The sequence below is a fragment of the Meles meles genome, chromosome 19 (assembly GCF_922984935.1).
Source record: "Meles meles chromosome 19, mMelMel3.1 paternal haplotype, whole genome shotgun sequence".
NCBI lineage: Eukaryota > Metazoa > Chordata > Mammalia > Carnivora > Mustelidae > Meles > Meles meles.
The window spans coordinates 28107074-28120903 of record NC_060084.1 but is presented as its reverse complement, the minus strand read 5'-3'; the positions used below and the strand labels follow the sequence as shown (position 1 = coordinate 28120903).

At 41.4% G+C, this 13830-nt stretch overlaps 1 protein-coding gene across 1 annotated transcript in view; it reads left to right on the top strand.

The window, feature by feature from the left end:
* Nucleotides 1-2094, top strand: part of LPCAT2 (lysophosphatidylcholine acyltransferase 2) — a 69115-nt gene extending 67021 nt beyond the window's left edge. Inside the window, exon 14 of the mRNA XM_045989184.1 lies at nt 996-2094. Coding sequence (XP_045845140.1) covers nt 996-1180 — 185 coding nt within the window. The 3' untranslated portion in view covers nt 1181-2094. The remainder of the gene's footprint in view (nt 1-995) is intronic.
* The last annotated feature ends 11736 nt before the right edge of the window (nt 2095-13830 follow it).

Genomic DNA, 13830 nt, shown 5'->3' with positions numbered 1-13830 from the left:
AAAACACCCAAGACAGAAAGGGGCCCACCACTCCAAGGTCTCGTGATATGATTATTATATATTGTATGTTCTACTTGCCTTTATTGCTCAGAAGTCAGGGCTCAGCTTTTCAAGACTGTGTATTTGTGTACCAGAATGAAGGGTGAAAATAGTTTTAAAAACCAGTAAGAAAAAGTCACGGGCAATAGCATTTTTAAACATTTTGTATTATAAAAAATGGTAGCCATTCCGAAAACTAAATGAAACATAAACACAGAGGGTAACAAGGTTTCATAAAGCAAGCAGTTGCATTACTACTGCTCAGGTCAAGAAATAGAGCTTTTCAAGAACTCTGGAAACCCTCGTGCCCCCTTTCCCAGCAACAGCCCCTTCCTCTCTCCTACAGGGGGGCATGGCTGACCTGACTTTCAAAAGAATACTCTCCCTTGCTTACTTTTCAGCACGTCACCACAAAGTCTTTAAGTATTATTTGTTCGTTTTGCCTGAGTTTTTGAACTTTATAGAAGGGACTCCCATAGTATATGTTGTTTGGTATCCGGCTGTTTTCACTCAACATTCTGGCTTTAAGGTGTATCCATAGTGTTACAACACAGCTGTTCCTTCCTCTTCATTGCTGTAAAGCCCTTATGTCCCATGAAAATGCTACAAGTCTCCATTTCTGCTGTTGACAAACACCTGAGTGGTTTCCATTTCTCACCTGTCATAAGTAACTGTGGCTGTGAACTTTCTTGGGCATGTCCCCCAATCACAGCAGGCACACATTTCTCTAAGTTATACACTTTGGAATAGAATTAACGGGTCATGGAGTATGTGAGTCCTCAGCTTTTCTAGATAATGGAAAAATCATCTTGCAAAGTGGCTGCACAGTTTCTAAGAGTGGAGTGAGAAGATTTGGCGATAATTGTATTATTAAGGTCATATATGAATCTGTCTCATGCCAAAAGAAGATTTGCCTCCGTTTATTGGATTTTGTTTGTTTCCCCCTCCCCTTTCAGAGGAATTTAAAAGTTTTGCCCTAAAGCATCCAGAATACGCTAAAATATTTACAACCTACCTAGACCTCCAGACGTGCCATGTGTTCTCATTACCGAAGGAAGTCCCGCCAACTCCCTTGTTCGCCAGCAATAAAGTCAGCCCGGAAAATCATGACGAGAGCCCCTCAGACAAAAAAGATGACTGAAAGCAAATATTCACAATGAAGGAAAGCTTTTCCTTGAAATTGCGAAGGCATTTGTTGGTAGTGTTTTCAAAGTGATTTCTGAGTAATGATGTTTAAAATGAAGAGCTTTTTAAAAAAAATAAAAATGGTAGCTTTTCTTATTAAAATGCTTTTATCCACGTATGTGTATTATTAAGTAATATTCCCTTTCTTTTATGTTATTGTGTTGTACTGAGGGGTTTCCTGGTGACAAAGATGTTTTTATGGATTTTCCAGTTTAATTTGCAAATGCAAATGAATGAAATGATCTCGTTTATTTACTGATGGACATTAATCAATGCTGCAGAGAGTTTTAAATAGTGCGAACACTCTTTAATCTACTTCCCTCTAAGGACATGAAGTGGTAGTGTTATCTCGAATCCCTTCCCATTCCGGAAATAGGAACGCTGCGGGAACTTATGCCTCTAACTTCCCAGATGCGTTCTTTCATTTCTAGTTCAGTTTCTTGGATCACTGAATATGATGGATTGGAAGGGAGAGCTCCCGTTAATTCGATGGGACTTCTTAGAACTCATATCCTCTTTATTGCAGATTTCCTTACCCACCTGCTAAGAAAATCATATCGTTCTACAGTCTAGATCTTTGTGTTAAAGAGCAAGGCTATGGCCAAAGGCTAAGTGGGAATTGCCTTATTGCAGGTAACTATGACTGCCTGCCTGGTGAGAACATGAATCACTTGCCACAGAGTCTAGTTTGAGTTGGGGAGTTCAGAATCTAGGGCTTCCCAATGAAGGTGAGGCAACAGCTTAACCCCCTGGCAAGAAGCTAGGCAGTGACACCTTTCCTTCAGGTGACACAGTAATCTCCCCCAAGTGCCATTTTTATTGGATGTCACGCATCATACCTCTTGTTAATGTCACCCGCATTTGAAATTTTGAACAGAGTATCAATTTATATAATGCGATGTACAAAAAAGAATAGTTGGTTCATTTCCCAATTCTGTCTTTGAATTCGGTCTCCTTGTATTGGTGGTGTTTCTGAATATACTGCCGATTTACCCCCAAACTCATTTTTTAAAGCCATTTGCGAAGGGGGGGATTCGTCACGAGAGGTGAGTCATCATTTCAAACTAGTTTTACACATTAAGCTATGAGTGTTCTAGTTTAATGAGTGAATTTGGATGTTAAACGTGTTATCCTTCCATGCATAGGGTTGTTTGCATTTTCTGTGTCTTAAAGCTGTGTGGACAGAATATTGAATGAGCCGAAAATAGTTGCATAAGTAATTAGAAAAGTACCTCTTTATAACAGTGTCTGCATATGCAGTGGACAGGATGTACTACTCAGGTACCCCGATTGCTTTTTATCATAGAAAACCACACATTACTCCTATGACTTATGAAAAAGTAGCACTGTAAACCAAAAGTTTTCTATGAGGCTCTTGAAAACGATCCCTTTGTTTTACTGTCTTAAAATAATATCTTATGCTCTTGAAGTCCACTTCTGCCAATGTAATATTCCTATTTTATTATGTTACTTGAATAAACAAACTTGCTACATAAAATTCTTGGCAATTAAAAAATTCTGGTTTTGCCATTTTGTCTCAAAGGTAATATTACCTTTTTAATTTCAGGGTTTGAACGTGTTTGCATATTTATGACTGTGATTCATCATTCTTGTTTGCATTTAAGCTTTATGAAATGTCAGGCATGATATTACTGTAATGAAAAACTCAAATTTTAGCCAAAGTTGTAATAGTTAGTATCCTTAAGGCAGCTGACTTTCAGCTGGTGGGGGCGCGTGTGATAACACAGTCATGATCATCAAGGTCCCTGTAGCCCTGGCCTCTCCTTTAGCTTTCCTTCCAAGAGGCTTTTTTCTCCTTTAATTAGGAATCAAATTTCATTAAATCAGGTCAGTGCACTATGGTTTCCTATCATCGCTTGAAAAAAAAAATAGGTTACTCTTTAAAATGAGAAATACTAGATCCTAAGTCTTATACACCATAAAAATTTCAATCACAGCAGTCCTGTTGCAGGTTAATGACATGCTACATGCTTATGGACCCAACGGCGAGCATTATGTGTATTTCATATTCCTCTGCCACTGTTTCGAGAGTTTTGGAAGGCTGGCTATGACCGCTAGCAGTGGTCCCTATCACGGATACAGAAAAGAGACGCCTCCCTTTTAGAATTCAGGTGGGCTGCCGTTTGCGGGAAGCACAGCAGTGCAAATACTGGATTCCCAGACTGGGGAACTCTCCCCTTCACACACACCTTGCAAATGCAAGGTGGGAAGTTGGCATTCCAGGCGGGGTGGACAGGCGGGCTCCCTACCAGAAGAATCCTTAGGTAGAGGTGCCTGGGTGGCTCAATTGGTTAAACTTCCGCCTCTTGATCTTGGCTCGGGTCATGATCTCAGGGTCGTAAGATCAAGCCCCGTGTCAGGTTCTCTATTCGGCACAGTTTGCTTGAGATTTTTCCCTCTCCCTCTGCCCCTCCTCCACCATGTGCTCCCACTCACTTGCTCTCTCTCTCTCTCTCTCTCTCTAAAATAAAATAATAAAAAATTTTTTCAATCCTTGTGTGTTTGTTTATATTTAGCAATCGCCAAAGAGGATTAAAAAAATCACGAGTCAGAAACCATTCCGTAGGAAAGGAGACATAGTTAGAGTCCCCCCCCGCCCACCCCAGCATTTCTGTTCTCTTAGATAAACTTCCTTTTTTTTTTTGCTGTTGAAGTGTTATACCAGGGGGTTAAATCGGTGCTGCTTGTGATCTGATAGAGGCAAAAGCCCACAGAGCCTTGATCCAGTACATAACTCACAAACTTGAGTAAATATGGTAATACCCTCCAGACCTCCTGTCCCTTCCGACCCTTTTTATGTAGCGCTTGTTTCCAGGTGATCCATAAACTTCGAGTGTGTGTGTGAGGAGGAGCGTGCTCTAAGAAGTGTCTCCCCTACACTGGGACGCCAGCTTGCTATTTTTTCTAACATGGGAACCTTAGCACGTTCTTCTCATGCTGATGAAAGAGTCTGTGTGCATTAGAAAAGATAACAAAGAAAAGAACAAACAGAAAAATCATGGTTACTTCCACGACCCCAAATCTACAATGACTAATTTTTTGCAATGTTTCATTGCACCCTTTTTTCTAGACACTCTTACATTCTCAAGATAACGATATGCATGTTACTTTACACTCTGCTTGTTCACCTTTTACAAGGTCATCAAAATGTCCCATGAAGGTACATTTTTCAGTGTCCCTAATATTCCATCAGACAGCTAGAAGATAATACGTGTGTGATATTCTTCTCAGACTGAACATGAGAGTTTGGTTTTCATGTGGGGATATTACAAAGATCCGACTCAGTACTCCATAATGGTTCATAATGAGAAATAGTTTGTCGATGGAGTTATTTATGATTTCCAAATTCTAAAATGAAGATTTCACTAAAGGTATTATAATTATTAAATTTCATCTTAAGCTAATTTTATTGTAGGAAAACAATTGATATTGTTATTCCAGATTACAAAGAGTGTGGTCATTTAACGTCATGTAGGGGTTCACAAGTTCATGTCTTTCGAAGGTAAGTACAGGGGCGCCTGGGTGGCTCAGTGGGTTAAGCAGCCTACTCTTAATCTCAACTCAGGTCGTGATCTCAGGGTCATAGGATCAAGCCCCACTTAGGCTCTGTGCAGGGTATGGAGGCTGCTGAAGAGTCTCTCTTTCTCTGTCCCTCTGCCCCCACCCCCCAAAAGGTAAGTACATTTCATCTTTTAAAAAATATTTATTTTTCCCTCTGTCAAAGTAACAGACTTACTAATTATTGTAATAAGCAATAACAACAATGGCCACCAGTCTGGAGTGCTTACCATGTATTAGGCATTGTGCTAAATGATTTACAAGTATAATTCATTTAAAGACAATGAAATATTGGTACTGAACAAAATTTAGAGCAATCTTTAAGTCACTTTATGGCAGAGCTTGGAATTAAAACTGATTTTGTCTGACTACAAAGGCCATGCTTCTAATCATTTACATATAGCATCACCGTTACCATATCTATAGAATTTATAGATTAGTATCTGCTGTATATATTTTCCTACTTGTGGGTCCTAGATACCAAATTTTGACTGAGTTCTTAAATGGAAAAGAGACAGAGGTGGTTCCAAATGGCTCTGGGCAATGGCTGAGATGGGGAAAGATGGGTGAACTGAGGCCCAGGTTAGGGCAGCTGAAAATCCAGAAACCTTCCCATGTGAATAATCCAAGTTACTGTAAATCAGTGGGGAGGTCAACTTCAGGGTCCTATGGCCATCTTTCTCCTTTGCGGATAGTGAAGGAGCACGAGTTCTTTCCTTCTTACAGGTCCCTCTGTTGTGGGTCCCTTTTTAGTCATATCTCTGCTCTCAGAATAATGTTACATGACCAATAAGGTCAAGTTGGAGGGAACTGAAGACCAAGTCAAAATAAGAATACCTAGGGCCTTCATTCTTCGTTGTTCTGGAGCCTCCCCTTTGCTGTTCTCCTCTCTTATACCTTTGCTTTCCTATACATTCCCTTGCCAGACAGAGAGTACATGATTGTCTCGAAGCATAAACCAGTTACCACTTCTCCAGTAAATGCTTTCAAAAGCCGCCCATTGCAATTTGGACACAATCCCAAATATTCAACATGGCCCACAAGGCCCTGCATGGTCCCTCCGTCTAGATCTTGGCCGTCTTCTGTCTCTCCCTCACTGAACTCCCTCGACCCGCTCTCTCCCTTCCTCACACTGACTAAAATCCCTTCCAGCCTTAGGGGTCTCTGTACCTGGTTTTCCTTCCAGGTACAAGGCTGCTCACCTGCCTCTCGCTTTTTCACCCAGATTAAAACAACAACAACAAAAAGCTTCACTGAGATGATGCAAGCCTACAATTCACCCATTTAGAGTGTGCGATGCGGTGCTTTTTTCTGTGTTCCCAGACTCGCGCTGTCATCACATCTGATTTTTAAAATGTTTGTTTATTCAGATTCCAAATCAAACGTCATGTCCTCCAACAGGAATCCCCCACTGCCCGGTCTAAACAGCCCATCCCGTCTCAGACATTCTCAGTCCCATTACCCTTGCGGTTGGACTTTACACCCCAGGGAAATTATCTGTTTATGTATGTATTGTCTGTTACCCCTACCACTTCGAAGGTGCGGCTGACACAGAGCAAACACTATCTGGTGAATGAACAATGATAACGTTATGTTTTCTTGACTGTGCCTCGCATTGCATGAGAGCAAAGATCATCTTTACAACAAAGTTGAAAACCTGGCCTTATGACACCTCTAACATTCATGGAGAAATGGACCAGGAGAGGTTCTGTCACTTAGGCCAGAGTTATATAACTGGCGAGTACCAGGGCTGGAATTCAAACCCAAAGCTCTCTGGCTTTAAATGAGGGCACTTCTGATTAGGCCAAGGTAACTTGAACCCATAAAATAACTAAAGGATATTATATGACAGGTTTCGGATTCCAGAAACATGGATACTAGATATGGCCACAAAACCCATAGAATGCTGAGCAAAATGTCACAAACATTTGAAATGTTAGCTGAGCATGCAGAACACCAAGGGAAACCGTCCCTGGGCAAAAAATGAAAAGAGTTGGAAACTGGAACTGAATGAAGGGATAAAAGTTATAAGGGGCACGTGGATTATTTGTTTGTCTCAGTAACAAAGGGGCTCAGTATTTTGCAGCTCTACAAGGCAAAGCACAAGGTTTTTGTGTGAGGTGGGGATCTGGGACCAAGATCTCCAGGGAGAAAAACAGACAGAGGAAGGGCTATGCTCTCAGGAAAAGAGTAAACCAGAAACTTTCAACTTCTGGCAAAGGACGACGGAGGAAATGTTTCTGTCTTGGCCTGGGTTCTAGGCTGGGGTTGGAAAACCTTCCCTCTGATCTTTTAAAAAAAATTTTTCATATCCGTTCTTTTCAATGTTTTAAGACTCATGTTATAGCCCAGCTGATGGTGTGTCTTGGTGGAGAGTCTCATGGGTTCTTGTAAAGAGAATGAGCATTCTGCAATTGCTGGGTGTAATGTTCCATGAATGTAAGTCAGACCCGGTCCGTTGATCGCTAGAGAAGTCCCCTTCTACCTTACTTACTTTGTATCCCTTTCTTCTAGCAGTTATTGGAAGAGGGATGTGGAAATCTCTGACGTTGTAGTTTTATCAACGATCAGTTGGTCCGCAGCTCTGCCATTTGGCTCATAATCGTTTTTGATTGTGACGTCGTTTTGATTAACTGACCCTTTTGCTGTGATGAGTATTTATTTCTTCCAGTAATACCACTTGTCCTGTTATTAAGCCACTGCTTAACCTTGCCAGCTTTCTTACACTAGTGTTTGCCTGCTTTATCTCTTCCCTTCCTTCCTCCTTTTAACCCATCTGTGTCTTTACACTCGCGACGCATCTCTTAAATGACTATTTTGTGGTCCATTCGGCTCTTCCTTTTTATCTTGTCTGGCAATTCCTGCCTTTTCATTGGAGCATTTGGTCTACTTCTAGTTAATGTAGTTATTGATATGATTGGATGTGAGTCTACATCTTGCTTTCTGTTTTCTCCGTGTTCCATCTGTTCTTCGATCTTTTCTCCTTTCTGACTTCTTCTGAACTTTTTTTTTTTTTTTTAGTATTTGTCACTTGGTGTTTTCTTTTGTCTTATTAGTTATATTTATTTTACTTACTTTTAGTGGTTCCTCCAGGGCTTACAATATAAACCTTTCCTTTAATATCATCTACTTTCAAATACTAATATGCTTTTTCACTTATAATGTAGGAAGCTTACAGTATGCTTCTGTTTTCTCCTATCCTATCATTCGTACTATTGTCATGTATCTCCTCTGTGTCTTCAACCACACAAGACACACTTATCATTTTGTTCTAAAGAGTCAAGTAAAATTTTGAGAAAAAAAGGTTCTATTTATCAACATATTTACTATTTCCAACTCTCTCTATTTCAATGTCTTCACATAATTTCACCTTTCCATCATTTTTCCTCAGCCTGAAGAATGTCCTGGAACAATTCTTAGAGTACAAAACTCCTGACAATAAATTCTCTCTGCTTTCTTTTGTCTAAATATGTCTTTATTTTGCCTTCATCGAAGACGTATTTTTGCCAGATACAGAATTCTGTGTTGACCTCCTTTTTCCTGTCAGCGTTGTCAAGATTCCATTGTTCTCCTGCTTTCATTGTGTCTGATGAGAAGTTAGAAATTATTCTCTTCGTGGTTCTCTTGTATATAATGTATTTTTATCATCGGCCTATTTCGTTTTTTCTTACATTTTTTCTTTATTACTAGTGTTGAGAAATTTTTAGTATGATTTTCCCTCAACTCTAACCACTGTAGAGTATCACAGCCGGGATAATGACACGGATACAGTCAAGACACAGAACATTTCCACCACGACAAAAATTCCTCATTACGCTCTTCATAGCCCCTGCCCCTGCCCTCCAATTCCCGCCTGCCCCCTTAGTCTCTGACAACCACTCATCTACTCACCATGTCTGTAGTTCAGTCATTTCAAGAATGTTGTATCAATGGAATCATACAGTATGTAATGTTGGAGAGACCTGTTCTTTTCACTCAGCATATTTCTCTGGAGAGTCATTCGGTTGTTGATTCTATCAAGACTTTGTTCCTTTCTAGTTGATGACACGAGTGTACCATAATTTATTTCACCCTTCACCCACTGATGGACTTCTGGACTGGAAAACAGTTACAGAAAGAAACTTCTTTAACCTGATTATCTGCCAGAAACCTCTAGCAAAAAGAATACTGAATTATGAAAGCATTCCTTCAAAATCAGAAAGAAGGCAAGAATGTCTCCTGTCACTGCTTCTAGTTCCTGTTGTAGCAGAGGTCTTTGCAAGCACAGGCAAAGGGGGGGAAAAATCAAGGAATGAAAGAAGGATGATGTAAGGTATAAACAATTTAAGGGACTCTACAAATAAATTATTAGAATTAATAAGAGACACTGATACCATAAATTGCATTTCTACATACAAGTAATCAATTTTTAGAAAAGGGAATACTGAAAAGAGGCTATCTGAAAATAAATCAGAAATACATTTGTAAGAACTTGTGGATGAAATTATGAAATATGAGTAAAAATATGTTAAATAAGGGCCAGATAGAAAGCATAAGAAGATCTAATTAAACTTACAGACTGACTTGATATGATAAGCGTGAATTTTCCACCAATATTTCCATCAATTTGAGCGATTACAATCAAGAGCCTTCTGTGATGTGGTGTGTGTATGTGTGTGTGTGTGTGTGTGTGTGTGTAAAAGACAAACTGATTCTAAAAAGCTTATTGGAAAATGTAGATAGAAGTACAAAGAGTCACCTATAACAAGTCTGAAGACAAAGAAACCAAATTACATGTGCTTGCTACAGGGACTTGCCACTCTGATATAAAACAGGAGTAAAGCTATGGTAATGAATGCAAAGTGAAATTGTGCCCTTGTAAAGTAGACCATGGACTGATAGCAAGCCTGGAGAAAGATCTCTGCTTTACTCGTCTTACTTTTTCCATTCATTTACCTTCAGTAATAACTATGTATCAAGCAGGTAATTAGTGCCAGGTCCTGATATAGATCCCCGGCATACAATGTGAACAAAACAGCAGTCCTTGTCCTCCTGGGATAGATACAGTCTGTGGAGACAGATCACTCAAAAATGGAAACGAACCTGCAATGGGCTTACGAAACAGGAAAGTACAGTTGCTTTGTGAAGATATCAAAGGGTACCGGTACCCAGCATTGACGGAGGAAGTCCTCCCTGTATCAGGAAAGAGGAGCAAAAGTTAGAGAGTGGAGGAGGGAGTGTTTTTCTTCCAGCAAGAACAAAAGGTGCAGGGGAAAGCCAGGCTTATTCACGGAATTATCAGAAATCTAGTTTGTTCGGGAGGTGGAAATATCCCCCCGACCTCTTAGGATTAATTCTATTGTGTTTGAAGAGACCTCTTCCCCAGGTATATTCCCTATACTTGACAGGAAAAACAAGACATGCCTCTCACCTTGTCCGAATCTTAAAATCCCACCTTACTCCAGGGATGTGAAAATTCCCGGACATGGAACAAGGCACCCGCTGGAGTACGGATAGAGGCATTAAGAAAGTGAACAGGAGGGGTGCCTGGGTGGCTCAGCAGGTTAAAACCTCTGCTTTCGGCTCAGATCCTGATCCCAGGGTCCTGGGATCCAGCCCCACACTGGGTTCTCTGCTCAGCAGGGAACCTGCTTCCTCCTCTCTCTCTCTGCCTGCCTCTCTGCCTGCATGTGGATAATGTATTTTTATCATCGGGCTATCTGTCAAAGAAATTAATAAAATCTTTAAAAAAAAGAAAGTGAATAGGAAACTAATTGGTTAAAAGATACTCGATGGTGTTATTTAACTCATGTATGTATGTATTTAATGGCAATGGTTTTCATTATTTGCTTTCAGCAAAACTGAAGGCAGACCAATCAGTTTGTGAGTCTATAGTTCATTACAAATAATCTTTGATAGTAGATACATGATTTTTGGCAAATAAATTGAAAGTAATTTAAATAATGCTCTATAACAAATCCCTCCATTCCTACCTCTGACATATAAGCAAATAAGCTTTTTCAAGGCTTCCAGCCATACAAAGAAAAATGGGGATAGTAATGATGGGGAATCACGAATGCTTGTAGCAGTAAGCAATACTCACGAACAGACGCAAGACGTAGAGAGAAATCCTACCCATCTTATTAAAAGGCATTTCCAATGCATTTCATATCTGATACCAATTTCCTTTGGTTTTATATCTGAAACCAATTTCCTTTGTATTTGATCGCAGGAAGAATTTATAATACATTCCTTTCAATACATTCAAAACAGAAGATCTAAGACACACATAAAGATTCAGAGAATTGTGGTAGGTGATCAATAAAAAGTTACTGAGCTTTAACTTGAAACACAGAAATGCAAAGGGTAAAAGGAATATTATAAAACAACCGAATCTTTACGGAAAACTTGCTCATGTATGCTATTGTCATTTTTTTAGTTATTTTATTTTATTTTTTTAAAGATTTCATTTATTTATTTGTCAGAGAGAGAGAGCAAGCAGGAGCTGGGGGAAAGGCAGAGAGAGGGAAAAGGAGACTCCCAGCTGAGCAGGGAGCCCAACCTGGGGCTTGATCCCAGGACCCCGGGGTCATGTCCTGAGCCAAAGGCAACATGACTTAACCAACTGAGCCACTCAGGAGCCCCTTTGTAGTTATTTTAAATAAAATATTCACACGTTTAAATGTATAGATCTAACTGGATACATTCGTGTGAACCATCCCTTATGGTATCCCTTATGGGAAATCGGAAATTTTCCATAAATCTCTTTACATTCAGTCATCCCATCACCAGAGAGGTGACCACTATTTTAATTTCTATCACTACAGATTAGCCTGCCTGTTCTAAAAATCCTATAAAAGAACTTATCAGATGCATACTTTAAGTACATAAGTTATGTGTTCCTTTTGCAGAATGTAATTGAGATTCACCTGTATCGGTGAATACTATTACACAGTAGGGTTCTGTTGTAAGAATTAGCTCAATTTCCTTATCCATTCTTCTGTTGACAGACACTTGAGCAGCCTGAAATTTCCCCTAAATATTTATTTCTCACACACACACACATGCACACACACATAGTTTTCTTCAGTGAGAAAATATCAACAATATACACATGCGCATTTTTCCACATTTCTGGGGTCAGTCCTCTCCTTGTCAGGGTTTTCAGTGAGAAGGTGCTCCAAATTAATTTGAGTTAATTGAAGCAAAATCTCTGTGCTCCACAGAGGAGGAAAGAGTCAGGAAAAGCCATTTCCTTTGAAGGGTAAATACAGGCCTGCGAGGGGCACGGATGGGCCCGCTGAAGTCACTTTTCACTCCCCTCTGGGCTACAACATTCAGACAAGTGGGTTGAAAAATGATTTGCCAGAACTCAAATAAAATGGACCAGGAAAAGCTTGGAAGGCTAAGAGGGTTTTCTGATGGAGCTAATTTACCTGCACCCAGGGGTTGTCTCAGAAAATCGAGGCGACCCGCCATCAAATGCAACACTTGCTCACTAATTCCTCAGCCTTTTTCTTTCCATGCTATGTTTCCCTCTGTCCAAATTCCACCATGGGTGGAGGCCTAGCATTCCCTCCTCCCCTCTGCCATATTTCTGGACACACCAGTAGCCCAGTACTCTCAGCCAGAGGGTTTCCTAGTAAAAAAAACAAAATGTAGAAATCCCACGAGAGAAGCACCGTCACCTTTGCAGGTGACAGCTTGGCTCTTGGTTTAAACGGTACCCAAACAGAAACCCAACCTGCTGGAAGGCACCGTTAAAACCTGCCCAAACTGCCTCTTGTCCCGTCATCACCCTGCCAGGCCTGCGTGATGGACATTGCGAACAGATTTGGCAACTGGAGAAGAGTTGTGGGAACATGTAGACACAATCCGTACATGGCCCGGAAGAGAAGGAACCGGATAATTGGACCCGTGGACAGTTCTATGACTCTCTGATCCTCCGAGGACATTTTTCGAGAATGACTGTGTTCTTAGCTTGAGCTCACACAGAACAGCCACAGATCGACCTCAGCTGTGTTTCCACTCAGCCAAGGATTCCGTAGGTCATTTCAGTAATGGGGCCAAAAAGTGATGTGTGATATATGTTTTTTTAATCATTCTCAAAGTACTGTCAAAAAGAAGCTACCTCCTTGGACCCAAGTAGTCTCAAAAGAAGCAATAGCCCCCTTTGGCAAAAAAGGCAGCTGGGACCCTGAGTTGAGGTCACGGCTAGGTCCGCTCTGGGGGGCAGAGCTGACCTAGGCTTCCAAGTCCCCTAACCCCCAGGTCAGTTCCGAGTCCCCCACAACACCCCTAAGCCGCTTCAGTCTGCCTCTCCAAGACTCAAGTCTCTGCATCTCTACAAGGAAACCCTTATCGGGGCTTTGTCTGCCACAGAGACCCCACGGAAAGGGACAATGAGACACTATGGCTCCAGCCAGGCCACAGGTGAAGGGTGGGAGTGGTAATCTGACCTCGGATGGAGACCCCCTTTGCTTGATGGCCCACAGGGCAGCCCCTGAGCCGCATGAAAGCCCCACACTTCCTCGGCCATTGTCTGAGTTTATGGATGAATTCCTGCTGCGGTCACCCAGCCCCGTCGTGTTGACAGCAATGACGCATGGCTCCCCAGGGTGGGGTCAGCACGAGAGAAAAGATTGAGTGTTCTCGGTTGGGAGGAAAAGCCTTGTTTGTTCCCAGAGAGCTTGATCTCCAGGCTTGGGGCCAGGGCTCCTGCACGCGTTTGAGGGAGGGGGAGACCTGCCAATGGCAAAGCTGCAGAGGATGGTGGCCTGGGACAGAGCCCGGGAGACGCATGCATGGGTGCCCAGGCCTTCCCCGTCCCACCCTCCATGTCTGCCGCAGCTCACCGTTTTCAAAGTGGGCCTGTCATGCAGAGAAAGAAAGCCAAGGTCAGGGTACTTAGGTTCTAGTCCCTGTGTTCATGCACTGACTTATTGCCACATCTCTTCCCATCCTAGGACTCAGTGTCCTCATCCATAAAATGGGGATATTACTTCAACTACATATTGTTGTTACTAAATTTTAGTGAGTCAGTTCAGA